Genomic DNA, 27,438 nt, shown 5'->3' with positions numbered 1-27,438 from the left:
CCTAAGTACCCTTGATTAGGAATCTACCGGAATAGTCACCTAACTAGCCACTACATGCCCTAGACTCCAGCCACCTGATGGGGAGATCTCTGCCCGTCTAAATATCCTGCCTGCAGGGTCAGACTGGGGGGTGAAGGGCCCACCGGGGCTCCTGTCCCAGGGGCCCTGCAGGTGCCCCCAGCCAGGCGCGTCCCCTAACCCGCTCCCGCAGGGGCCCCCCTAACCCCCCTTGCAGGGCCCCCCACCCAACGTCCTCCTCCGAGCGCGACCTATTACCAAGATCATGCACAAGCTGTTGAAACAGAGGGGAGGTCCCAGGACTAAAACCTGCTGAACATGGGAGTCATCCCCTTTTATACTTTTAGCACAGCGCCATCTAGTGGTTGCTGTTAACTTGCAGGGAAACTCCCTTGTAGCAATGGGAACCCACCTAAGGGGCCCAAATCTGGGGATCCCTACATATATGATGCCACTGATTTTGCAATTGTTATTTATATACCATTAGCAATACAGCTCTTTTCATAATAGCTATATTACTGGACCATTTCTCATTTTGGGTGAAATTTTCAATTAACAATGAATATTCATAGAGCTGGAATAAAGGATGATTAGCATGTGTGTTATTTATTTTCTCAGTGTGATGTCAGGATGATTTCCAGCTCACTGCACTATATAACAAAATAAATAATAAGAATGTGTGCAAAAAAGATTCTTGGTGCTTGAGCAGTGCAGAAAATGTCTATATCGCAGGTGGCCACTAAAAGTAGCATTGTACAAAGGGCTTTTTATGTCAGCAGTGTTTATAACTAATTGGTTTTACAGAAATAATAATTAGTGGGAGCCAGTGTCGGACTGGCTTGCCGGGAGACCTGGATTTTTCCTGTGGGCCCTAACCTCAGTGGGCCCTTTGTCATTTCTGAAATATAGAGCATTAACATTTTTACCTTTTCTATGTTTGTTTTTTTTATTTATATCCAGCAATGAGAAAGATAGGAAGCTGTCAGTTAAGGGCTCTGTGATGGATTCAGGAAAAAGACAGATGCCAAATATATTGCCACAGATAAGGGAGGCTGTTAAATGCTAGGGTAGCAGCGTCATTATTTCAAAAGAATTTGCACAGTGTAAATGGGAATGAAAGATCTAATGGCTTTCCCCAAACAAGCCCCCATAGAATTAGTACAGGATGTGAATCATGTGTGTATGAAGGTCCTCATCGAGCTGCATCTGCTGAGTCTGCCCTTCATTCTCTTTTGCAAGTATCGCTCAGGCTTAAATGAAAATCTTAAAGATGAAATTGCCCGTGTCGGTGTTCCAGATACTTTGAATGAGCACATTCTTCACCCTATTCAGTTGGATTGTTGCCTGCAAGAGAGGTCCAAGAGATCCAGTCAATCTTCCCTAGCTTGGGTTACTCCCTCTGCCTATTCAGTGTTCCTGAATCCTCTGTCCTCTAACCCTGAACCTATGCAGCTGGGTGCCATTAAATCTTCTCTATCACCTGAGAAGCATCTTTGTCACAGAAGACTGAATTTATGTCTTTACTGTGACTTGGCTGAACATTTGTTATGCAACAGCCCTACTCGTACATTCTCCTTGGATAAGGACTTTTCCCACAGTGCCATGCTTTGCTCTGATTCTGACCATATGTCTTACTTTCCAGTGGGAAGACCAGACTCTGGAGCTTCCAGCAATCATTGACTTACGGTGCCAGTGGTTGTTACCTTGATAATGGTCTCTCTAAGAAGCACACCTTCCCACTTTGTAAGAAGGTTTCTACAGTGGTCGTCAGAGATGGTTTACCCATTTGTTCAGGGCCTGTTATTGAACAAACCTCTGAGAAATTGTCCTTTGATGAAGTCTCATCACCTCTTTTTTTGTTATCCTCAACTTAACCTGGCTTTGGAGGCACAACCTAGTAATTGATTGGAACGGAAGATTACTCACGGAAGATTACTTTTTTCTTTGGTTCCAATTGTCTCACTTCTGGAACTGTTTTTTCTGCTCTACCTGATGTTCTGTCTTCCCTAGCCAAATAAATGTCAATGAAATGAGTTGAAACCATTAACAGTATGTAAAAATGTATGTGTTTCATTAGCATGCAGGAAGACCCACCTTATTTATTCTATTTGACACCTAATGCAGCCTCTTTTTCGGGTTTGTTCCCATCTGACAATGACCCAATACAAATTTTTTGTCATCACGAATGTCATGTTGTAGCAGTAAGGCTCAACATGTAAAGGGTTAAATTTTTAATTTAGAAAAGTCTGGTTGGAATCCACATTTGAGGGAAACCCTTCCCAGTAGGGGGTAATTCACAAATACGCCCTAAAGACACAACCAGGGACTGCGGGAGGTGACAAATTTAGCAGAGGGAGCAGACAATGCGAATCCAGCCATTTGGAGGGCGGGAAACCTGGGGCTATTGATTTCTTTGATCTGTGATCAAAGAAGTCAGTTGTGGACCTAGAACAGCAGGGGGGGTGCAGCTATCAGAAAAATATGTATTATAAAAAGGGATCCATATCTCCTCTGCTTTAGGGTTCCCATCCTCATAAATCACATAGGGTTTATGAGGGGGCCGCATGCTTCCCAATGATACCAAACGGGGACTTACTATACCCACCAGTTAGGAGGGATAGTGTTACAGTCTGTATGCTTAGGAGCCCGGTAACTCTTGAGAGGTACAGCTCTACGGGGGGGGGGGGGTCATGTGACAAGCCCCTGGGCACTCCCTCCTCATGCGTACGGTAATGAGGGAGGAGCCCAGTAGGGGGATATAAGGGGCACAGACCCAGGTACTGGGAGCTCATTCTGGAAGCCTCAACTTATGTTGGGGGATGGGCTCAGGATTTTCCACCTGCTGCCTCAGAAAACACAAGATAACTCGGTAACGTACATAGGGTTTTCTCTGTGTTTTTTATTCCATTTTATTTACTGTTTTGTATATGTGTGTCTCTTTTTGTAACATCTTTTTAAAATGCACTGTTTACCCTTGTAATATTAAATATAAAATTTAATAAGTTCTGTCCTTTGGCTCTATAACGATCTCCACGTACCTTGTATGACTGCTCAGGCTTAAGTGCTGTAACTGCTGGGCTGTATGTTTGTTGAGTGGGGGGGGGGGCAGTTCTGTGTAACTACTAAATAACTAGTGGACTGTCAGCAGGAAAGTGGGTATGTAAATTAACCTTGGCTGCTGGTGTGTGTGGAAGTAGTAGAACTATCCCTCACTGCAGTAGGAAAGTTTGTGTGTAATATATTTGTGTAGTTAGGTTTCTATCGCCTGTTAATGATAGATGGTGGCAGCAAATAGTTATTTGGGGAGGTGGTGTGTTTGGGGGTTTTTGATGTGAGTCTAACCTGTGTGAAAGGTGACTGAGTGTAACCCCTTATTTTCCTGTCCCGGTGTCAGACGCGTCTCGGAGTAGCGTGTTCTTGACAATGAATTTCATTTTAATAATTAAAATGCACACATTAAAAATATCTTTATTTAATCTACAATCAGCTCTAAATCATGACAATTTTACGCTATACTGCTTTTTACACGAGTTAATATATAACATATAAGGATTTTCAATGTATGTTGGCTAAATCTGAATTTAAGCCTGTCGATAGTTTATTCATGCAATTACCCATTTCTTAAAAGTTTATATTGGCAGTCAGCATTTTCACTTCTTGACTCTTAGTTATTCTATACATATCTACACTGATTTTGGACTTAAATCTGTTGTCAAGAACGTGTTAACCTAATAGGCCTAAAGCCCTTGCTTATCATATGTGAGTCAATCAAAATGACAAGCCTGCTTGATGTCCTCGTAGGAATATCAGTCATGGCAGACCTGTTAATGGATTTTTAAGCCAGAAATGCAATGAAGGGAAAAACGCTGGGGAAAAATCATAACCCAACATACAGCATCAGATAAATGTTATTTTGACAGAGGGAATTTTTTAAAAATTACTCTTCTACCATTATTATTTCACCCGTATATTTTTGCATTATTACAAAATCAGCAAAAATACGGTGAAAGACATACACGCCTTATTATTAAATCTACTGAATTACTAAGGGAATATTACTAGCTAATGAATACATACTAAATGAATAAAATATGTATTTACTTTTTATCTCTTTGTCCTTCAAATTTCACTGCAGAACAAAAATGATATTATAACCTAAACCATGTAGCATTCTACCATTTTTAGACTTATGGTATACCAGCCATTTTCTGCATTGGAACATTTTCACCAGCAGAGTAATGCTCAGATCCATCTATGCAGCCTGCAATTGTCACAAACGGCATCCATCTGTTACCATGACTATAGGTCGATGTTGGCCTGTACATGCTCAGTGGTGTCCTCCACAATCTTCCTTGCCAAGCTGCTGGGTCTTACTGCCCTATTTCCAGAAGGGTTGCGCTATTGTTGTACACCTGGCTGTACTGCAGCACAGATAGATCACTCATGCACTCCCTGCTTTCTTGCTAAGCATTCTCATTTCCTTGCCATCTGTAATTTGTATTTTCATATTCATGTTGTGGCTGTCCTGCTTTTGGATTCCAAACAGCTTGGATCTATTTGGCTGTCAGTGGATAAAAATATAAAGACAAATAATAGATTCAAGTGCCTTTTGAGCTATCTTTGCCATGCAAATACTTGGGCTGGGCACTAGATAGCCTGTTTAGTGTTTGAGACAATTAACAGAAGCTTATGACCATACTGGCATAAATGAATGCAAATACACTGGATGATAGATTACATTTTGGGTACAGGCACATTACTATCATATTAGGAGGCAGATAGATGTGTGGTGGTTGCTTGGGAAGTCTAAGTGCTTTGTAATGTCTAAAGAGACAAGAATTCTACACATGAGCACAAGACGAGATTAGATGGTATATTGTAAATTAATGTGCAAATGCCTGCCCAGTGGGCCAGGTATTGTGGGGCCTTTAGGGCTAGGGCCCATCAGGACTTCTCCTGGTTTACTGGTGGGCCAGTCAGTGCCTGGTTGTGCTCTGCTCCCAAGCAATGCTATCATGTTCTGCTAGCAATAAATTCAGGGATCCCCAGTGCCTGGCATCCGCCTGGTATCCTCACACCTTTCAAGATTTCAAGTTCTAAATAACAGGCTAGGGGCATTCAAGGGGTCACCCAAGTGAAGCACTCCTGCTGTCCCTTATTTATATAGTTACCATATATAAAAAGAAAGGAAACTAGAGCAAGTTGGAAAGCGCAAAAATCATGGGCCGGTATCTCAGTTTCATAAATGAGCCTTTGTTCATTTATTACATTAGCTTGTGAACTTTTCAGTCATTTTATATAGGACCCATACATCACATTTGCAAGTAAGGGGCCCTAGAATGAAATATAAGTGAAATATAAGGGACAGCGTATTTAATTATGTGCCAAAAAGTGTGAAATACTTTTGTTTAAAGATTTAAATGCGGAGTCTCCCTTTTGAATGTAATTTCTGAACGTTGCAAAGTTACAAATCTTAAATCTTAGTGACCTGAGTACGAAGGTACCATATTCAGCCTAGATTATGACATTTATGGTGACCTCAAACCAATTTTTAAGATTGGCGGGATATAGCTACAATGTAAAAAATGTCTGGAAACAAGGGGTTAGGATTCTGGAATTCTGAACTTTTGGTCTGTACATTAGCTGTGTTTGTGTGAACTGTGAGTGTCCATCAATGAGTAATTACTTTTCTTTGGTTTATTTTTTTATAGGGTAATAATTAGTGACAAGCAAATCCGTCCCGTTTCGCTTCAGTGAAAAATTTACAAATCTTTTAAAAGAAACTGGCGAAAAAATTTGCAACAAATTGTTTGCAAAACAATCCGCCAATGGCAAAACACGAAATTCACCGCGAATCCACACCTGCTGAAAAATTTCACCCATCACTGGTTATAATGTTTTTATCTACAGGTATAGTATCTGTTATGTGGGAGGCTTGGGACCTGTGGACAAGGGATCTCATTTGGATCACCATACCTGAAGTCTGCTAAAAATCATTTTAACATGATATAAAGCCAGTAGATTTTTTACAACAAAGTTACTTGAACATGTAAAGGTAAACAAAGGTCCAAGGCCGGATGGGATTCATCCCAGGGTATTAAATGAGCTGAGCGCTGTGATTGCCAAACCTCTTCACTTAATTTTTCAGGATTCATTGAGGTCTGGCATGGTGCCGAGAGACGGGCGGATTGCTAATGTGGTGCCGTTATTTAAAAAGGGATCCCATTCTCAGCCTGAAAACTATAGGCCTGTTAGTCTGACATCAGTAGTAAGAAAAATTTTGGAAGGGGTAATAAGGGATAGGGTACTTGAATACATTGCAGTTCACAATACTATTAGTTTGTGCCAGCATGGTTTTATGTGTAACAGATCTTGCCAGACTAATTTAGTCGCCTTTTATGAGGAGGTGAGTAGGAACCTCGATGCTGGAATGGCAGTTGATGTCATCTACTTGGACTTTGCTAAAGCGTTTGATACAGTACCTCACAGAAGGTTAATGATCAAATTAAGGAATATTGGCCTAGAACATAATATTTGTAATTGGATAGAGAACTGGCTGAAGGATAGAGTACAAAGAGTGGTGGTAAAGGGAACATTTTCTAATTGGGCCAGTGTGGTTAGTGGAGTACCGCAGGGGTCAGTCCTTGGTCCTTTGCTTTTTAACTTGTTTATTAATGACCTGGAGGAGGGCATAGAGAGTACTGTTTCTATTTTTGCTGATGACACAAAATTGTGCAAAACTATAAGTTCCATGCAGGCCGCTTTGCAGAGCGATTTGACAAAATTAGAAAACTGGGCAGCAAACTGGAAAATGAGGTTCAATGTTGATAAGTGCAAAGTTATGCATTTTGGTAGAAATAATATAAACGCGAACTATCTACTGAATGGTAGTGTGTTGGGGGTATCCTTAATGGAGAAGGATCTAGGGGTTTTTGTTGATAACAAGTTGTCTAATTCCAGGCAGTGTCATTCTGTGGCTACTAAAGCAAATAAAGTGCTGTCTTGTATAAAAAAGGGCATTGACTCAAGGGATGAGAACATCATTTTGCCCCTTTATAGGTCCCTGGTAAGGCCTCACCTTGAGTATGCAGTGCAGTTTTGGGCTCCAGTCCTTAAGAGGGATATTAATAAACTGGAGAGAGTGCAGAGACGTGCAACTAAACTGGTAAAGGGGATGGAAGATTTAAACTATGAGGTGAGACTGTCGAGGTTGGGGTTGTTTTCTCTGGAAAAGAGGCACTTGCGAGGGGACATGATTACTCTGTACAAGTACATTAAAGGGGATTATAGGCAGATGGGGGATGTTCTTTTTTCCCATAAAAACAATCAACGCACCAGAGGTCACCCCTTTAGATTAGAGGAACGGAGCTTCCATTTGAAGCAGCGTAGGTGGTTTTTCACGGTGAGGGCAGTGAGGTTGGGGGAATGCCCTTCCTAGAGATGTGGTAATGGCAGATTCTATTAATGCCTTTAAGAGGGGCCTGGATGAGTTCTTGAACAATCAGAATATCCAAGGCTATTGTTATACTAATATCTACAGTTAGTACTAGTGGTTGTATTTATAGTTTATGTATGTGAGTGTAGGTGGTAGGGTTAGGTGTGCTGGGTTTACTTGGATGGGTTGAACTTGATGGACACTGGTCTTTTTTCAACCCTATGTAACTATGTAACTATGTAACTATGTAACCATCAAGTACAAGGCACTTTTTGATTAAAATAGACTCTGGGAGATGGTCTTTCCTGTATTTTGGATTTTGTTCTGGATATCTGGTTTCTGGATAAGAGATCCCTTAGCTGTTATTACTGGTTTACAAGATTATATTTTCACGTGTTGGTTAATGCATTTCCACAAGCAGGCAATATTTCACTAGGACCTACTGCCTTCTTTGTCTGTTTCCTTATAGGTATAAGTGACTTGATTAAGTATCTTTCTACTTTCATGGAGCCAGTATATCATGATTAGACAAAACTTGGGGTGCGTTGTGCATTTACTGTATACCAACATGTATACAAGCTTGGGAGGCTTTTTATGATATGTCTATGCAAATGTATACACTATACTTAAAACCTGATTATTATTGATATTATCAGATAGTCACCAAAAGCATTGCTGCTGTTGTATGATACATCTTTGCTTTTTTCCAGCAAATGTGTGATATCGTCATTGTTCTAATCGTCTGATCCAGAGTGCTTTTGCATGTTTCCATATCCTGCTATGTTCCTACCCTGCCCTTTAAGTTTGATTAACCAAAACAATGTCCGTTACCTGCTGACTACCTTGATTGAAACATATTAGTTGATTCCCCATCCCTATAAATAAAAGATTAATACAGCAAAACATGGGATACATTTCTTCAACAAGGCATACTTTCTATTTTTATCCGTAATAAAAATTGCTAAAATAAATATATTTTCTATGAACTAGATGTCTTTTGGGTCCTTTACAACCACAAGTGCAGCAGGCTAAGAGCAATTTCATGCCCATAATTCCAGTGTAACTGTATTAGACAGAGAATGATGCGTCTGACGCAATTGTGGCTGAGACAGGAGCTCCATTTTGACCCAAGAGCTAAGTGAGGGGCAGGGTACAATAAAAAGTATGGTTTGCAGCCTCAGACCTGTAAAATTAAATTGAATTAGATAGGGGTATTATGGAAAAGACCAAAGATCTAAATGAAACATAGATTTTATGTAGAGGAATAAACAAAATGAAACCATGATTGAATCTCCAATTTCATAATACACGTACATATGCCATGAAGGCTAATGCAGAAGGATGTACATCTGTTTACATTTTAATAAATATATTTTTCTGTTGTGGCTTATAAAACAGACAAGTTTAATCCACAATTTTTGGCTTACGATGATGATGATTATATAGTATTATAATCAACTCTATCACAAAAACAAATAAAGGATAATGATTTTTACCATCTGGCACCCCTAGGTGCCCCCACAATGTAATCTGTGTATGACAGGCTGAATGGAATATGGTCAAATATCTGTGCTAAATGATCACATTTATCAATAGAATTACTTATATAGATATGTTTGTTACTTAACAGACACAGACAGTTATAAATTGTTTCTTATTTACATGAATCCATGGTTAACTTGGTTTACAATAGACAACTATCTCTCAACCCTTCAGTGTATGACACAGTACCCCACAGCTTTACTGACCCACATAAATTACGAAAAATAAAACTCTATCTCTGTCCTTCAAAAAAACTTTGAGACTTTTTTATATGATGCAGTAAAATAGGGTTAACGTACCCTTTTGCAGCTTTATTCACACATAAACAGGCAGTAGTAGAAATATATGTGTATACATTGTGGGGGTCTGCCGCATAGGGGCTAATTTATCAATGTTCAAATTCGAATTTTTTATCCACAATTCAATTTTTTTGCGTAAAACTCCCAAATTCAAATTATGGTTTTAAAAACTCGAATGTTCTATATTTATTAAGCACAAAAAATTAAAAACCGCTAATGTTAAATTTTTTTCAATTTGAGTTTTTCAATTTTTTTTATGAGAGTTTGTAGACCTATTGAAAGTGATGATAAATTTAAGTTTTTTCATGGTTTAATTCAATCAAGATTTTTATATTCAATTTTTTAAAATAAATAAGCAAACTACTGTACAGCGCTGCGTACAGAAGTACCGCATTATAAATAAAGATATACATACATACATACATACAAACATTCGAGTTTGGTAAAAATAATAAATAAGCTTAATAGTTATGTAATCCTAGTAATTTTGTATACTGGGTATAAAACTGCTCAGTAGATCCTTGGCATTTATATTTATGGTGGTTTTTGTTGGTACCTGGGAAATGCACACATTATGGCAGTTTTAGATATGGTCATCCTCAGTGCATCTCCTGATAACATTGCCGCTACACTGCGGGCCCTGGCACATGTGTGGGCACCTTAGGAAACGGGTAATACAATATCTTAATAATGTAATATTTTTCTTTTGTTTGTAGGAAGCAATAGTAAATCTTTTCTAATTTGACCAATGCCATTTGGCTAGTCATGTAGATGTCAAATAGTACTTTTCTCTTTAGGACCCTATCATACACATGTGGTCTACCTGTCTTTGTATATACTGGACAGATTTTGGCTAAAAATGCATGCTAACATTTTCTGGCTGAAATCTGCCATGTTTGCACAGACACACCAGGTGCAGAAGTTAACCTGTGTTCACCTTTGGTAGAAAAATAGTATTATGTGACAGTCATTACCTGATTTAGGGTATATTCACTATAGCACAATAACCGGAAAAAGATACAGGTACAACGATGCACCAAGTGTTTGGGTCATTCTGCTTATGTGCTTTGATATGTGTAATTTAATGTTAGAATTGTTATTCTTATCTACTTACCAATTCCAGAGTACCTTGATGACTCTGTACCCATGACTGAATACACAATATGTTTCACAGATGGCTGCAAATTTGTAAGACAATCATGATATCATGGAAAACCTTCTACTTTCTTGAGTGGTCTATCATGCACAATTTTTCACTTTCTATAATCTATAATTTCCTCTAAAAATAAATTATTTTGTCTACAACTGACTCTTATTTTCTTGACATTTCAGATGTTAAGTAGTACAACTGTTGTCATTTGACTTAAAGAACTAAATCTTTCACAGTTGCTTACAAATAGTGATGAGTGACAAAATTTGTTAATTGCATTGAAGTCAATGGGCATTTTTTTTGGTGGGGACTTTTTTTATTGGCAACTTTGTCCACGCAGAATACATTGGGATCTATGGGTGTTTTGTGGTTTCCCAAGAATACTTACTGATGCTGAAATGTGGAATTTTGATGCAAATCCATATCTGTTAAAACGTGTTGCTTATCACTACTTACAAATAAAACTTTGATTACTTGGCAAATTACAGCATTCAAAAGGTCTGGATAATTTATTTAAAGGCAGGGCCACCATCGGGGGGAGAGGCGGTAGTGTTGTGCCGGTCCTAATGAAATCTTCTGTAAGGGCGCCCAGTTGAATTGCGAAAGTTATGAAAATTGTGTACTTTACATATAAAGTTACACAAAAACTTAACGCAATTTACGTCACATAACTCCCTCAATAACTGCCTAGAAACATCATAAGGCAATGACTGGTTATAGGGCCAGTCACTTTCAAACAAACTTACGTGACTTATAAATAAACTTCACTGAACCTCCAACTAAAATACTGACTTATTAGCAAATTGATTATTTTTACCATTTTTATGAACTACTACTGGCTACTTATTAGGCCCTACAGCAATATCATTGGCCCCAAAAGTTATACAGTTTACATGACTTATGCAAAAACCTACGTAACATCCATTTTAAGCAATGACAGCACAGAGCAGGAGCAGGTAGGTGGGAAGGAGTTTAAGAGATGCAATGACAAGATCATTGTTAGGTGTATTTTCATCAGTGTTGAAGGGTGATTCACAATTAGCTTCAGGGAAAATGCCTGGTAAGGTTCTATTCCATGGTCTATTTAGTGTTTGCAACTGCCCTGCTGTAGGTAACTGCCTGATTAGGCTGTAGGTGAGCAGCAAATAAAACAAAATGGCTCTCCTGAGACCACCTGGTGTTGGAGGAAAGTGTGGTGCTGTCAGAAGGTGAGCCGGTATCCCAAGAGGGGAGAGCCAGCAGGGCTCAGTGAAAAGCCTACATGTTCACGAGTTTAAGAGTCACCGTGGAGGTTGCTGGGGATGGTGAGAAGCCTGGGAAAAGATTCCAGCATGTGAAAGTTACCCTGGAGAGTCCCAGAGCGAGGAAACATTTTGATTTTTTTTTGTTGAAATGCTATAGAACTGGGGTCCTGTGAGCTTTATGATGGGAAGAGTTTGCCCAAAATAAACCTGTTTTTGCCAGAAGACATGCCATGTCTCTATGATCTAGATTCTCTGTTTACCTGCCTACCTTAGCTAATTTCCTCTCAAAAAGTATGTGTGCAGGCACATGACATGCCGCAGGGGTAAAACTTAGGGCAAACTGACCCCCAATAAACTGGCTTATTAGCACATTAATCAATGGAACTCTTTGTATGAACTGCTTATTATAGAGTAACATCAGATGTTTCTATTGTACACACAAGGGGCATGGCCAAAAATTGAGAACTGTGTGATTGTGTTCATGGGGGGGGGCTATATAAATAGCTTGTGCGTGGCCCTAAAGTTTCTGATGGCACTTCTATAAGTGTCTTACAAGATGGCCACCATAAGCCTAATCCTATGTTGCTTTTTCAAAAATCTCTTACAATCAGTCACGGTAATGACAACTTTTTCTTTCAAAGAAAGTGCCTCCTCTTCAGCAGTTTCAGGATCGTTAGATTTTTAACATACTATGTAAGCACTGATCAGAGATAAGGTGTCTGACTCATTACCTGTGTTCCATGAAATGATTTGTCAAAATATCAACAAACTATTAGCAACAAATAAATATAGGGATAAATATAATCTAAAACATTAAATAATTAATGAACTACATTTTCAGAATTCTCCAAAAGCATTTAGCTTTTTACAGACAGCAAGCATAGAAGTGAGATGTTTTGGATCAAACCCAGTGATAATAGACTTAGCTGCATGCTACTCATGTTTTATCATTTGTCCAGGTCAGGGTTACTTAAATTAATACAGAGAGATGATAACATATAAAAGTATAAATCCTAATCAAAATATTCTTAAAATCCCTTTCAATGGCTGTAACTAGTGATAAGCGAATCTGTCCTGTTTCGCATCACCGAAAAATTTGTGAAACAGCGAAAAATTCATGAAATGCATTAAAATCAATAGGCAACTGTTTTCATGCTTGACATTTTTTCTTTTCTAAGTGCATGAAACTCAATGGATGTTTTTCTTACTCTAAATGCAATGTCAATGGGCATTTTTTTTTCATCTTTTTTGTCTCAACTTTTTTTCTTGACTAATTTTGTCATCGTATTGAAATGCGGGTTTTCGCTGCAAATCCATGCCGTGACTTCCAAGGATGCTCACTAGTCATGAGCGAATTTTTTTGGCAGGCATGGATTTGCAGTGAATTTCTGCATTTTGCCATTGGCAAATTGTTTTGTGAAACTTCCATGAAAATTTGCTGCAAAAAAATTTGCCACTTGTCAAAAAAAAAAAGATGCATCAAAATGGGTGTGGTCACTGCAAAATAGGCAAAAGGTTGCTTGCGAGAAAAAGTCACATGACACCAGCACATTTTTCTGTAGTTTCACAAATTTTTTCGGCAAAGCAAAACGGGACACATTTGCTCATCAATAACACTCACTTATATCTTGCATTATTCAGCTTAGCTTAATGGATTAGGGCTCATTAGTCAGGCAGTAGTCAGCCAATCGCATTGAACTGGTAAAGGATATCCAGTTGAGTGGATCTGTCAACTACCTGCCACCAAGGTAAATGAAATAGGATCTATAGCTACATCTTTTGTACACAATAACTGTTACATGTGTGGCCTATATATCTTTTCACACAGAGATGACAACAATAAGTTTATGTGGATAATTTCTGGTTCAAACCTGAACAGTTTAAAAGTATTTTGAAGTAAGAGGTTTATTAGGCCATTTTAGGTACTTATATATATATATATATATTCAATAATATCCTTGATATGACAAAAGTAGAAGGATCTGGTCATTTGTCGATTATGGTATTAGAGGGCTTTTTCAGATATAACCATCCAGATGGCTAACAATATCGTCTTTGTGCTAAATGTGGTCTTTTTATGAAAATAGTTCCCAAGTAATATTTTAACAACTCCAATCAGACATGGTTATGGAGTCTGTTTTTTTTTTTTGCCCAATAACAACTGACTCCATAACCACAGAGAATAAATCAGTAAAATCAAACCAATCAATGTTGTTGCAGTTTGGTCACAATCGTTTTCCAGCTTTATTTAAAATAAATATCTTGAAAAATGTAGAATTTCCTTACCCCATTTTGAAACTCATGCATACAAGATGGCATCACTTCAAATGTTTATGAAACTTACATTTATCAATATAATTTATGAATGTCTACAGTTCAGTGCTTGAAGGACACTGAAATGTTCCAATGTATTCTTAGCAATTTCATGCATTTGGAAAGAAAGTTAACATTATATCCATTATGTAATTAAAATAACTGCTCCTTTATCTATTACAACAGGAAATATATTAATACTGGGGCTCAATCAACACAAAAGATTGCAGAAATGTAATAAAAAAATGTCTGCTCTGAAGAAATATTTACATTTTTACATGATATATTTTGTAATATAATTTTGACAAATACGTTTTTATATTTTCCTGCGGGAACTTTCCTCACACACAACTAACTCTTTCACTTACAACATTGGAATTGTTTATAGATAGTTCTGAAATCCCAGGCTGCATTTCTATTGCTTCTTCAGTTTCGTCCATGTCCACACTTGTTAGTTCATTGCCATTTCTATAGCTATTCAAATTAAGGTCCTTGCCATACATTGCTGTTGATGTAGCATTGTGTTGACATTGGTTTTGCTGCAACATTGTCTTTTTGCTATTATAATACTGACAACGGATGTAACTGGCAAAAGCTCTACGATATGTTCTATTAAAAAGTGTGTAGACTAGTGGGTTAATTCCTGAAGAAACATAACCAACCCATACAAATACATTCAGAAGTTCAACCATGAGTTCATTATCACATGCCTCTTTGCAAAGTACAGACATGATATTTGTGATAAAGAAAGGACACCACATGATCAAAAACAAGAAGAAGACTATCCCAAGAACCTTAGAAGCTCTACGTTCATTGTTAATTGACTGCATTGTTCCTTTGCGGAAAAGAGCTCCTTCTTTGTTAATAGGAGAGTTTAAATGTGATGCTGCCTCATGATTCTGAATCATGGAAATGTTTTCTGTGTTATTTTCTTTCTTCAGACAGTTAACACTGCTCCTTCTCTGCTTTGGAACTTCTTCATACATGAACACTGTAGCTTGCTTTTGAAGTACCTGAATGGTCAGGCAATATGTGAACACCATTATGATGAGAGGAATAAAAAATGCCACAAATGATCCCAAAAGTACAAAGTTTTCATCATTCAAAACACAGCTGCTATTCACAAAAACCCTGGAGTCATCCTGTAGGCCAATCACAGGCACTGGCATTGAAATACCTGGAAGTAAAATTAAACAAATGGGTTATGTTTTTCTCATACTTATATATAATAATCCGAATTAAAATTGCAGCTAAATATTTTATAAAAAATGTTTAAAGAAAGATTTCCTCTAGCAATTTTGATATTCATAAGAACAACTTAAAGCAGCTATTCTGCTTTTATTTTACAGGTATTTGGGTGACTTATATGGAGGTTTAGATTATTCAGTCCTGAAGGAAATGGAAAATGAATTAACTTTTTACAATTTTTAATTTTTAACCCTCCAGAATATGATGAACATACGGTTTAACAGTATACAAAGCTGTATTTACTATATCGGAACCTGTGGGCCCATGCTTACTGAAAAAAGGAAACCATTACAAATAAATTAGAATTGCTGTTAATTAGAACAGACTGTGTGGGACATGGCCTCTATCTGCATAATGAATTTCCCTATAAGGTTTCCAATACCTCCAGTAGGTAAGGTAACAATTTACCTATTCAAACCAAAGAAACCATGGTGGGTATATATCTAACGGGTGTGTTTATATACTTCTTTTTTTATGCCATCTGCTCATATAACTGAATATATTGCATTGTTCGACTTTAATAGTCATTCTACAATATATGCTTGTGCACTGTCCACAGTAAGCTATAACATTAATGCAACCTTCCTCCCAGTTGTATGCTGTAATCTACGTACTTCCCATCACAAACCCAGTATTAATAGTGTAGAATCAACAGATACAAACTCAAACTGGACCATGTCAGTCAAAAAAGTGCACTTTTTTGATTAAAATGGTCCATTTTCTTCTTAAATCTAAGATAAGCTGAAGACATAAGATCTCAAAATCACAAGGAACTAGGAATATTATCATATTTGAATCAGACAATTTATGGAAAGTACGGTCCAAAAAAATAAAAATATATACTGTATAATGAATTAATTCTACAGTATGTGAACTGACCATGCTACCGCAATAATCTGGAACTAAAAAAAAAGTTAGCTTTTCATTTAAACAGCATGCTGTATGTATGGTAACATAAGAATATGAAACTTGCAGAAGATTGGCTTTCTAAATTTTCCTTATTTTTCCCTGTCTTCAATAACCCAAAGCAACCAAAAAGAAACTATGTGGATAATTGTGCAGTAGCTACATCATACATACGAAGTAACACCTCAGGTCTACTATACATGTGGTAGATCTGAAAAGGGTGGATGGGTAACCTACAACAATCTTGATTATGTGAGTTACAGAGAAGCTCAAATAAGAAAAGAGACTTGATGCTAGAAGAATTGTGTCCCTGTATTTTCTACTTCCCTAACACTAACATGTATTCTTGTGTTCCAGACCTCTCAGGGGCAAGGTGGATCCAGGGGTATCTATATTACGTACTTGTGGTGTGCAGTAATGAGCCTTTCTTTTTAAAGGTAAATACTCGGTCGCCTTTCATTTCAGGCACACTTTTTGCTTTTTGCTAATCTTTTCAAAGTTTCAGGACAGACACACTCATCACTAATTGTTTCTGAACTAAAATAGCTGAAAATGTTTGTCCCAGGACAAAAAAAAACAGTTTTTAGAAAAATTTGTTCAAAATATATTTTTTATATTTAGGCAAAATCTTCTGGAAAAGGCTTTTTTTCACCTTGGCCACACAAAAAAGCAAAAATGAATCAAAGTGAAAAGTAAATCAAATGATAGCAACATTCTTTCACAACTCCCATTCTCTCATCATGTTTTGTTTTCTTTTGGCTCAAATATTAACATACATATTATAGTTTGTATTTCCACTTTGATTATGTATCCCCTCAACAGACTGCAGAATGAATTTGACACCTTTCTACTAAATGAAAGGTCTGGTCATGAAAGGTCTGGTCATGAAAGTCAGAGCTGTTATATAGTTTTTAAATAGCATGCTGGGGGTTTCAGGTTTGGGTTGTTGCACCACTATGCACCAGTTTGCACAGGTTTTTGTTGGCCTCCCTAAAACTTGATGCATGTGGTGCTCCAAGAGATTGTTAAATCACAATTTACGTATTGAAAGTATTTACATTATGGTAAATAAGGGATACATTTGATAAAATCTGATAAAAAGTGTTTAATAAATTGATACATCTATTTAAGCAATGAATGTATTATTTCATGCTTTGAGCAGTCTTTCTTTAAAGGCATTTTACTGCCAATAGATTCACCACAGTGCAAGCTAGAACACTCTATTCTGCAGAAAGCTTTATCAAACTGTAGTAAAGAGCCCTAGAAGCTCCCTCTGTTTAAGATAACAGCTGCCATTTTAGTGTGGTCTTAGTAGCTTCCTGCTACAGCTGTAGCTGTTGGTAGCTCAGATCACACATTCCTAAGGGAGGGGGGAGGGAGTTCTTATGCATTCTTGTGGGAGTGGGAGCAGGATAAGGGAGAGAGGAGAGAACTGCGCAGACTCCGGCCCCAGGAATGAAGGATTTTTCTGAGAGGAAGTCAGGTACCCGAAGAACATGTTTACAAAAAAGGAGACAAGAAATCCTGTTTCTTTTGATAGGACTCAGTGCATCATTTCTGAGACTGCTTATGGCTGTCTTTACATTTACCTTTCTGATAAAGCTTACTTAGTTTTTATCTTTCCTTCTTTAAGGTTAAGTAAACATTACTGTGAACTGTAACATCCTACCAATTCCAAAAATTCCACAAATAACAAGTATTGTGTTGAATTAAATGAAATTTTCTTCTGTGGGCACTTTCCGACAAGTTTGCTAAACACATCTTTTACAATAGAATGAATCAGTAGTAACTTTGAAAATTATTGTAAAAACTAACAGCTCAATTTCTTTTTAATAACTGTCATTACCACTTGTTAAAAAGAAAAAAAGTTCAGAATTTAGCCCCTACATTTTTTATTTATTTTTTCTAGGCCATTTTATACAGACGATAGAAATTTAACATATAAATGTGAAGCATTGTGAATGGTATAGTTGCCTGCAGTTGACATATTGTATAGCTTACCTATTGAAATAGTCCAGACGGCAGCAATTTTCATCATAGCTTTAGTCCGGGAATTGAAACGGCTGTGTTCTATTGGGTTACGGATTGCTACATAACGGTCAAGAGAGATTGCACACAGATGCATGATAGATGCAGTAGAAAAGAGGACATCCAATGAAATCCATATAGGGCACAGTTTCCGTGGCAAGGGCCAAGCATAATCTAAAAAAAAATGTAAGAAAAACAACTTTATCTATATACTGAGTCACGCTTATTTGTTCAGTCATATAGTCTGGATGTACTTAATTACAGCAAAGTTCCTTTCTCATCATGTATGTTCGCTGGTCAGATATAAATGTGTTTGTTGATTATTTTTCTTGTAATCAAACTAGGCACGAAAAAGAAATACAAACGCTATGGCAATTTTTCACATAAAATATATAAGGAAAATGAAGCCATGCTTAAACTACATTATAAGAGCAAAGATATCCTAATATGAGGGGGGATACAAACAATTTAACTAATATAGTTATATTGTTATATATGTTATATGCTTATTTCATAAAACTGAGATTTAAGATTTAAAATTACATGGTCTAATCACTAAATCCTCCAGACTGAACATGGTCCTGTGGCATATTGTGAATAATACTGTCCCCTCTAGTGCTGAAGAGGTTACATTCCACAGCATTATTGGAATGAATAAAGATGGATTAAGAACAGGCTTTCCAGTTGTGAAAGATGTTTTATTAAAATGTGCCAAATCTAAATCCTTTCATTCTGGATGAAATCCAACCACTGCAAAGGGTGCCAAGACAGACTTTTGCATGTGCACTTTAGCAAAATGAAGGCTAAATCATCTCAAATACACCAAAAAGTATATCCAGTGTACAAGTGTATAACCAAGGGCTAAACATTTATTGTAAGCTGAGAAAAACAATTTTACACAGTTGGGCACAGAAAGAAAATTCTCTTTTTATATTTGCTTTTGTTTTGGCTTCTAAAGGATCTTGGGGGGAAGATTGGGTAAATAAATAATCTAGTGGGCATGTGAATGAGACATTGCCTTCATAAGAATGATATTGAAACAGATGTGACCTTCCTTTAGTATTGCGGGCAGAGATGGCCAAACCTTGGTTAGTGAACACATTATAACCTCCCTATCACACACTAACCACATCCGCAATTATATTTGCCCCCACTTAACCCCACTTAAATATGTGACCTTCTCTGTCAAACATTAATATTTCTTGTCTTTATACTAATTATACCATGTAATTAAATATAATGTTTTGTTAAATAGCAATTTATTACAATTTGTTCTGGGAAATGAGAATAAAGAGGCACCTCTACATGTTTCCAAACTGTTATAGCTAAACCCTGTGGCATAAAGTGATATTTATTTTCTCACCTCACTAGCTTTCCCTCCCAGGTCACATTCTTTGGTCTATCTTGAGTTCATACAAACCCACTTTTTTTGTAAATTTGTTTTGCGCCAGCATTTCTTTTAAAATAACTTTGTTATTTTATTATTTAAACAGCAAATTTTGGCTACTTAAACTGTTTACCTTGTTTTACAAATGTTCATGTCAGGTAAGAATATATCTGAGGCAAAACTAATCTGGAATCACAGTTAAAAGTACCAAAAACTGGTAAAATCATAAGTGTTTTTAAAAACCTCCAATCCTTTTCTGCTGATCTTTATGGTTGGATGATAATATGAAACATAGCTGCGGTCCTAAACCACCTAACTCCAGCCTGTGATGATGAAAGCAAAACACATCCAGATAGGTCCATTAATATATCAGAATGTCTTTTCTGTGATTAGCTCCAAATTCAGTAGGACTGCAACTAGTCACAGAGAAGCATTTTAAAATCACTTTTAGACATATCAGAATGTTGTTCATTGATTTTACATGTGTGTATGTATATGTACTGTATATGTATTCTTACTGATAGTAACTTAATTTCTGCTAGTTTTACTGAAATAAAGGCCTTCACAGATGTCTTTATTGTGTAAAAATAACTTAGGGCAGTATCTGTTTAGTAATACTTACATTCAGTGGCTTAAGTTATAGTTTAATTCCAATGAATTATGCAGTATTAGTAAGATGTCTTGTAATGTGTAAAAAGGTTTTATGAATGAGCATTCTTAAACACTATAAGATTTATGTGCTTGCTGTACAGTTAGATAAGTGAAATCTTTGACAGCACAACAAATAAATTGCGCCTTGGCTAAATAGTGCCTCATATAAGACACAATCATTTTTAGTTTACACAAGTCAACCATGCAGTGTTATTTTAAGTTTTTCAACATGGCTTTCATGGGGCACTATTGGAAAATCTTTGGAACTTATTTTGTAATATATTAGATGAGTGAAATAACAAGAACAACAACATCCCCCTGGTAGAGTTAATATTATATTAATACTTATTTTAATGCTAATTCATAATTGTTGGAAGTTTTTACTCTGCACATGTTCATTTCAATAAAACTAGATTGTTTTAAGATATTTCCTTAGTTTCCTTCATTGATTGCAACACCATTTCTTTTAGACAATCAATGCAAACCAATCATGTATTTGTTGTATATACTGAGAGGGGTTAAAATAAAAAGTGCCCATAAGTCTGGGTTATAGCTACAGTCAAAGCTTGTCTGAATTTTTTTTAACCTTCATTTTTTTAATCTTTTATTTCAAAAGAATATTTTCTAATCAATATTAGTTGGTAAAATCAATTATCTACACTTAAAATAACCTACATGTAGATATTGGTGTTTTCGATTTATGCTATAAACTCATGTATTAGTTATTATCAAAGAAAAAAAGATTTAGAACAGGACACAGGCACTTCAAATCAAAGTCCAGTTGATTTGACTTATTACTACTGATATACAGTACCATAACCTGGATGAATGAGAATCTTTGCAAACTTAGTAGTGAATGTTTCTGTTGCATGTACCAGTGCTCTATGACACTGTATAAACTTCACTACCGACTAAATCCCACCTGGAAATCATGTTTTAGATTAGCTTATTGAAATACCATTATTGGACACCCCTGCACATAAATAATGGAATGGTTCAGTGGTTTAATGATAATTTACTATATATTAATCAAGATTCAAAAGCTTTTGAGCATAAGACCCATTAGTATAATGCCATCACTTTTATTCTTGCTTCGGTGTTCTTTAGGGGCTAAAAACTATTCATAACCTTTGGTGTTAGTGTTGCAGTACATTTATTATTAAAGCCAAAATAAATCCTTCTGCAGAAAGTCTGTCCATCTTTTACAAATTAGAGAGGGATCTGCTTTTTTTTAAGGTATCAAATTAAAAATGCATGTGTTAGTTTGCTATGAATTTCATGCTGATATTGCTAATTAACCACCTCCTGCAGTTTTATAGAATAGCATATCCCTTGTTTTCTGTAAGCAAAGACAATGTAATTAATGTTTCACCTTAATTACACAAAGGATGTTCTGAGATGTACAAGTAAACAAACAATAAAGTGAAATATAATCAATTATTTACATTTTTAATTACTTTAGAAATAACGCAATATTTTTATGTTAAATTATATTCTATTTTATTATTACCAAAGGAGTGCTTAGAGTTCAAGTTCAAGGAAACTGAAAATAGAAATATGTTAATGCATTTTACAGCAATACTCATTTTCAATTTTCTTGTCACTCACACAATACAGGAAAACTCTTATGTTAAAAATATTAGAGATCCAAGGCTTTGACTGGTTTTTGACAAAATATTTGGTTGATTAATCAAGAATTACAGTATTTTTACAGATATGGTTCAACTCACTTGTTTTCTTTCATGCTGAAATTACCCATTTACAAAGATTACAAATTTTCACTGAGGTTGGAGAAATTATTTGGTAATTTGCAAAGTAATAATAGAAATAGCAAAATGTTATTGACATCAATGTTTCAGTAGCATATAATTAACTTTGATCAGATTGGCAAATAAAATGAAGTTTTGTGAAACAATTCGCCAATGGCGAATTGTGGAAATTTGCTGCGAATCCATGCCTGGCCAAAAAAATTCGCTCATCACTACTCTCAATCATTTCTTGATTCTACTTTAAGAAATAGCATTTCTTAAAGTCTGACTGGTATGGGCATATAAACTCCTCCACTTATCCAATCACAATGGCACTTAGGAAAGGTGAGTCACATAGAAATGAACACTGTAGATACTTTGATACAATTACCAAGGTATCACGCAACTCATAAAGACAGGTGTGACTTGCGAGAGTTGCATGAATGGATTCCCATATCACTGCTGCTTGGAGTAGTGAAAGCAAGTCCAGTTGCTTTAGATTTACTTATACTAGATATACCATGACACGGAGGAATGAAAATATTTATAGTCAATCCTGTCTTTATTTGTTACATTCATTTTTTGTTACGCAGGTCTCTAGCTTCAAATTTGTCTGGGTAGTAGGTCTTAATTACTCTAGCAATAGCTAAATCTTTCTAATGTACTGGATATGAGAATTTTAGAATTTATAATTATTGAATTTATTAGAAGGCGAGTATTAGTATGTAAGGTAAATAAAATGTAATGTATTAGAAACTATAGACACAGATTATATAATTCGTGAACAGATTACAATGGCAAGCATTATAAAGAAGTATTCATCTAAACATGTTCTTATATAAGGTTATCTAAGGTTGATTTCATCACAATGTATGGCTTAGCAGAAGTACAAATCAAAAGAAGTGCAACCACTCTTGACCTTAGTGACACATAGCAGCTTTACTTGATTAAAAATGTCAAACTGACTGTTATAGAGGTCACAACCTTACATTTCCTATTAAAAATACATTACCAATTAGCTTTTTTATTTATTTCAGCCAATTTTGTGCTCAGATATGTGTTATTCTATAAAAGATACAGTGATATATCATGTAAATGATCCCCACTTTTCCAGTGCAAAGTCAGCGGTAGTACTAATTGCCAGATATTAATGGGGCATTTTTTTTTTATTATCTTTAGTCTAAAAAAAAAAAATTTACTATTATGCCAGAAGCAAGTTCAATAGCACTAAGAGGAGCAAAGGTGCTGGAGGGTAGTAAGTGCAGGCTGCTTCTTTGGCTTTTACTCAGTGGCACTCCTCACCTTGTGTGCATGCCTACCTTCTGCCCATATACATGCAGGCACAATGGCATGCTGCCAGTTTTCACATACAGGGAGGTTATAGTCTTTGTGTGCAATTTTTCAATGACATTTAGGTGCAAGAAGAACTTGCCATAGGTGATAGGGGCAAATCAGAAAAATTGGCACACTTTGCATCTTTCCTTATACAGGTATGGGATCCCTTATCCGGAAACCCATTATCCAGAAAGCTCCAAATTATGGAAAGCCTGTCTCCAATAGACTTCATTTTAATCAAATAATGAAAATTTTTTGAGTTGATTTCCTTTTTCTCTGTAAAAATAAAGCACTACCTTGTACTTGATCCCAACTAAGATATAATTGATCCTAATTGGATGCAAAACAATCTTATTGGGTTTAATGTTTTATTGTTTTTTTAGTAGACTTAAGGTATGAAGATCCAAATTACGGAAAGATCCCTTATCCGGAAAACCCTTGGTCCCGAGCATTCTGGATAATGGGTCCTATACCTGTAATAATATCCCATAAGATTTCAGTAGTTTTGCCTATGTGATCATTATTGATTATGGATTTTGTTATCATGTTATCCATAAGAAGCAAATTTATTATCTACCCCACATACAGATAAAGCATTCAGTGTGCAGGCCATTACCTGTCTCTGAACAAAAGAAGATTTGCGTTCAATTTGTGATATGTACTTTAACCTTGTTACATACTGTAGGACAGATTGTGAGCTACTTGTAGACAAGAGGTTGGAATAGACGATAACCTAGTAATATGTTAAATGATCCATGGAGACTTGTGATAGAACTTGTGAGTAATTTTAAACTAGGTAATGCCAAGAGAATCCCTGTTGTAAGTAGATACAATGTCTAGTGTCGTCAGGTTGTAAAACTGTTGAGAAAAGATTAGAATCTTTTAAGCAGAAATCTTCAAGGCACTAGGGCCTTCCAACTTTCACTGCTGGTGTCATATACAAGATCAGAGATAATAGAAAATAAATTATTAAAAGCAAAAATGTAACCAAGGATAACATTAATTGTACAGTACATATCCATGATGGGGTTGCAGCCAATGAAATGCCCTTAAAGGTAAATGGTTATATCATACATTAAGGGGCACACATGTTCTAATTTCTCTACCTGTGAGTCCACATTTGTAATTTATGATATAAAATTTACATCACTACGCTCTGATTGTAACTGATGACATCGTTAACTGATTTATGTGTGATGAAGGAATTATATGCTTCTCTATGGAAATCCTAAATATCAGCATTTTGACTTTTAGAGCTGTATAGATCTGCATGGGAGGTTTATTTATATTGTATTTGCAATATCACATCTGGAAATGCCTCTGCCTAGTAAAGATGTATTTTAGATGCAGCTCCCTCATGCATTGGCTGAAGCCTCAGCAATGCCACTTATATTGTTGCACATCTTATTAAACTGAATTTCACCCTCTTCAGCTTCTCACATTTTAATCATAGTGGGATCAATTGCTATTTTTGAACTTATTAGGTTTCGGTTTTCAACAAATGAGAATTCCACTTGTCACTTATTTTTAAATGCGGAGATTCATACCTTGCAAGTTTTAATGTAAAAGGATAATGTTCATTCTGCATAAGTCAAAAGCTACATATATTTAAATTTTCAAATATTTCAAATTTCAAAATGCTTGACAGTGGTGATTTTGAGCTAATATCATTCTGCATGACCCACTTTGCTTTCTACATTACACCCCTATCTTCCATTCACTACCACAGTGTTAGAAATGCAACACCAGTGACTCCACATTTACCACAGCAAAAAATGATAAAGCAAAATAAATGAGCAACCTCAAATAGTCTGGATTTTATAAAGGAGAAGGAAAGCTACTTAGGGCATTTTATTGCCAATAGGTTAGTCACAATTAGTGATGAGCGAATATGTCCCATTTTGCTTTGGTAAAAAAAAGTCTCGAAACTATGAAAAAATTTGGGAAACGCGACTTTTCTGGTGTGTCATTTTTTTTTACGTATTTTTTCCGAGGCAAATTTTTGCGCCCATTTCGCGAACAAATGCTCCAATGGCAAAATGCAGAAATTTGCTGCAAATCCATGCCTGACAAAAATTTTGCTCATCACTAGTCACAATAGTGCAAGCTAGAATGCTATATTTATTTTTCAGCATACTTTACCATAGCTGAGTAAACAGCCAAAGAATGCTCCCTCTTTTTAAGATAGCGGCAACATTTTAGCTCAATTACAGCGGAAATAGGAGGGGAGAGAGGAGCAAACTGAGCAGACTCATTCCGCGCCCTTAAAGATTTTTCTAAGAGCAGGAAGTCTGACACAGAAGATTGTGTTTAGAATAGAAGGAAAGAAATGCGGTGTTTCTTTTCACAGTGCGATTTTCTTGGAGCTCTTTGAGACTAGTTCCCAATATTCCTTATGGCTGTATTTACATAGACCTTTCTTATAGTTTTTACTTTTCCTTCTCCTTTTAAGAAAAAACAATAAAAAGTCACCAGAAACATTTTAGAAAATAACAGTTGGCAAAGCTGTATAGTAGCAAATGGGAATAAATTCCCTTACAGCTTTATTTATTGGTTTATTTATCCAGTTTGAGTTTTTCAACCTCATTACCTCTGCTCCTCACTACATCTCTTCCCTTGTGTCTCTGTACGCTCCTGGCCAACTCCTTCGTTCCTTGCAGAGCAATCGTTTGGTTGCGCCCCCAGCTACTTACTGCCGTTTCTCGACTTAAACCTTTCTGCCTTGCTGCCCCTTACATTTGGAATGCCCTCCCTGATTTCCTCCAGAGAGAATCCTCCCTCAGTCTTTTTAAAACCAAACTAAAAGAGCACTCACACAGCACCTGATCTGAGAACTGGCACTTATATTGTAATGTCACCCACTGTGACCTACAGCACTTATATTTGCCTATTTGTGTCTGTAAATATAGATTGTAAGCTCTACGGGGCAGGGACCTCCTTCCTCTTGTGTCTTTGACTCTGATCTTATTACAATTGTATCTTTTATTTATTTGTGCTTATTGTAATACTTTGTATTTATCTATTTTAATACCCCTGTTTGTATTAATGTATTCTACTGTACAGCACTGCGTACATAAGTAGCACTTTATAAATAAAGATATACATACATAAATACATACATTGAATATGAATAGAATGATGTGATGCTCTAAGCATGGACTCCCCCCCCCCTCTCCTCTCCCCTCCCCACTTACCCCTACCAACTCTTTCAAATCTTTTACCCCAATGTTTTTGATATGTACCACATGTAAAGAAAAATAAACAAAAAAAAGAATGATGTGATGCTTGCGGGTATCCACCTTTTTCCAAAAAAAAAAAATGTGAACTTGATGGTTTTGTCCAAGCGCTTGAGAAAAAACATTGAAAAGTTTTTTGTTTTGTTTTTTAAAGTCAACTTTTTTTCTCACTTGAATTCTGATAGTTCAGCCTCCCACTGTCAAAAAAGCAAGAAGCTACCATTTCCAAAGATGCTAAAGATTTGTTTTAACCATTGATATGAAAGTTTCAAAACCTGATATCACTGCCACCTCAGGAACTCTGTTCTGTTGTTTGAAAAAAACGGGCTCAAACTAGATCAAAACAAAAAATCTACAGGTCTTATAGCTTTCTTCTAGTACTTTCAGTTACTTTCCATCTTTGCAAAAATTTAACAGCAACACTTTGCAGAGAAGAGGAAGGCATGACACAAAATCCTAACCAATCTAATATGTTTTACATCTTTTCATTCAACAGACTCTCTTCATTTGTTTATTGTTATTTATTTATATAGAGTTAACATATTAATAAACACTTTATGGAGAGTATACATCATTCACATCAATATCGGCACCAGGGTTGCTTACAATCCCTGATCCCTGGTTCTAACCCCTTAACCCACTGGCATTAGGAGTGGGAAGATTAGAGTAATGGACTACAATTTATTTTTATGTTTCTAATGGGTTGTGTAGCTTTGTGTAGAAATAATTGCTTTTTTTCACTTGGTCCCCTCAGAAAAGTTCTAGAGAGCATAGAATATCACCCTTTAAATTAAGGTGTGAATACCCCTATTTTATTTATTTGGAGCCCCATCTAGAGTTGCCCTTACCCTAGCAAATGTGGGGTAAGAAAGCCAATCACCAAAATTTGAATACTCAC

The 27,438-nt window shown here is 36.3% G+C and overlaps 1 protein-coding gene across 1 annotated transcript in view; it reads right to left on the bottom strand.

The window, feature by feature from the left end:
* Nucleotides 1–13,902: 13,902 nt before the first annotated feature.
* The window catches only part of htr2c (5-hydroxytryptamine (serotonin) receptor 2C, G protein-coupled), a 126,849-nt gene continuing 113,313 nt past the window's right edge, over nucleotides 13,903–27,438 (bottom strand). Inside the window, exons 3-4 of the mRNA XM_018096344.2 lie at nucleotides 18,157–18,357; nucleotides 13,903–15,178 (exon numbers count right to left, since the gene is read on the bottom strand). Of these exons, the coding sequence (XP_017951833.1) occupies nucleotides 14,343–15,178; nucleotides 18,157–18,357 (1,037 nt within the window). The 3' untranslated portion in view covers nucleotides 13,903–14,342. The remainder of the gene's footprint in view (nucleotides 15,179–18,156; nucleotides 18,358–27,438) is intronic.

Source organism: Xenopus tropicalis, chromosome 8 (assembly GCF_000004195.4).
Source record: "Xenopus tropicalis strain Nigerian chromosome 8, UCB_Xtro_10.0, whole genome shotgun sequence".
Lineage (NCBI taxonomy): Eukaryota > Metazoa > Chordata > Amphibia > Anura > Pipidae > Xenopus > Xenopus tropicalis.
This window is presented reverse-complemented; position numbering and strand designations above follow the sequence as displayed.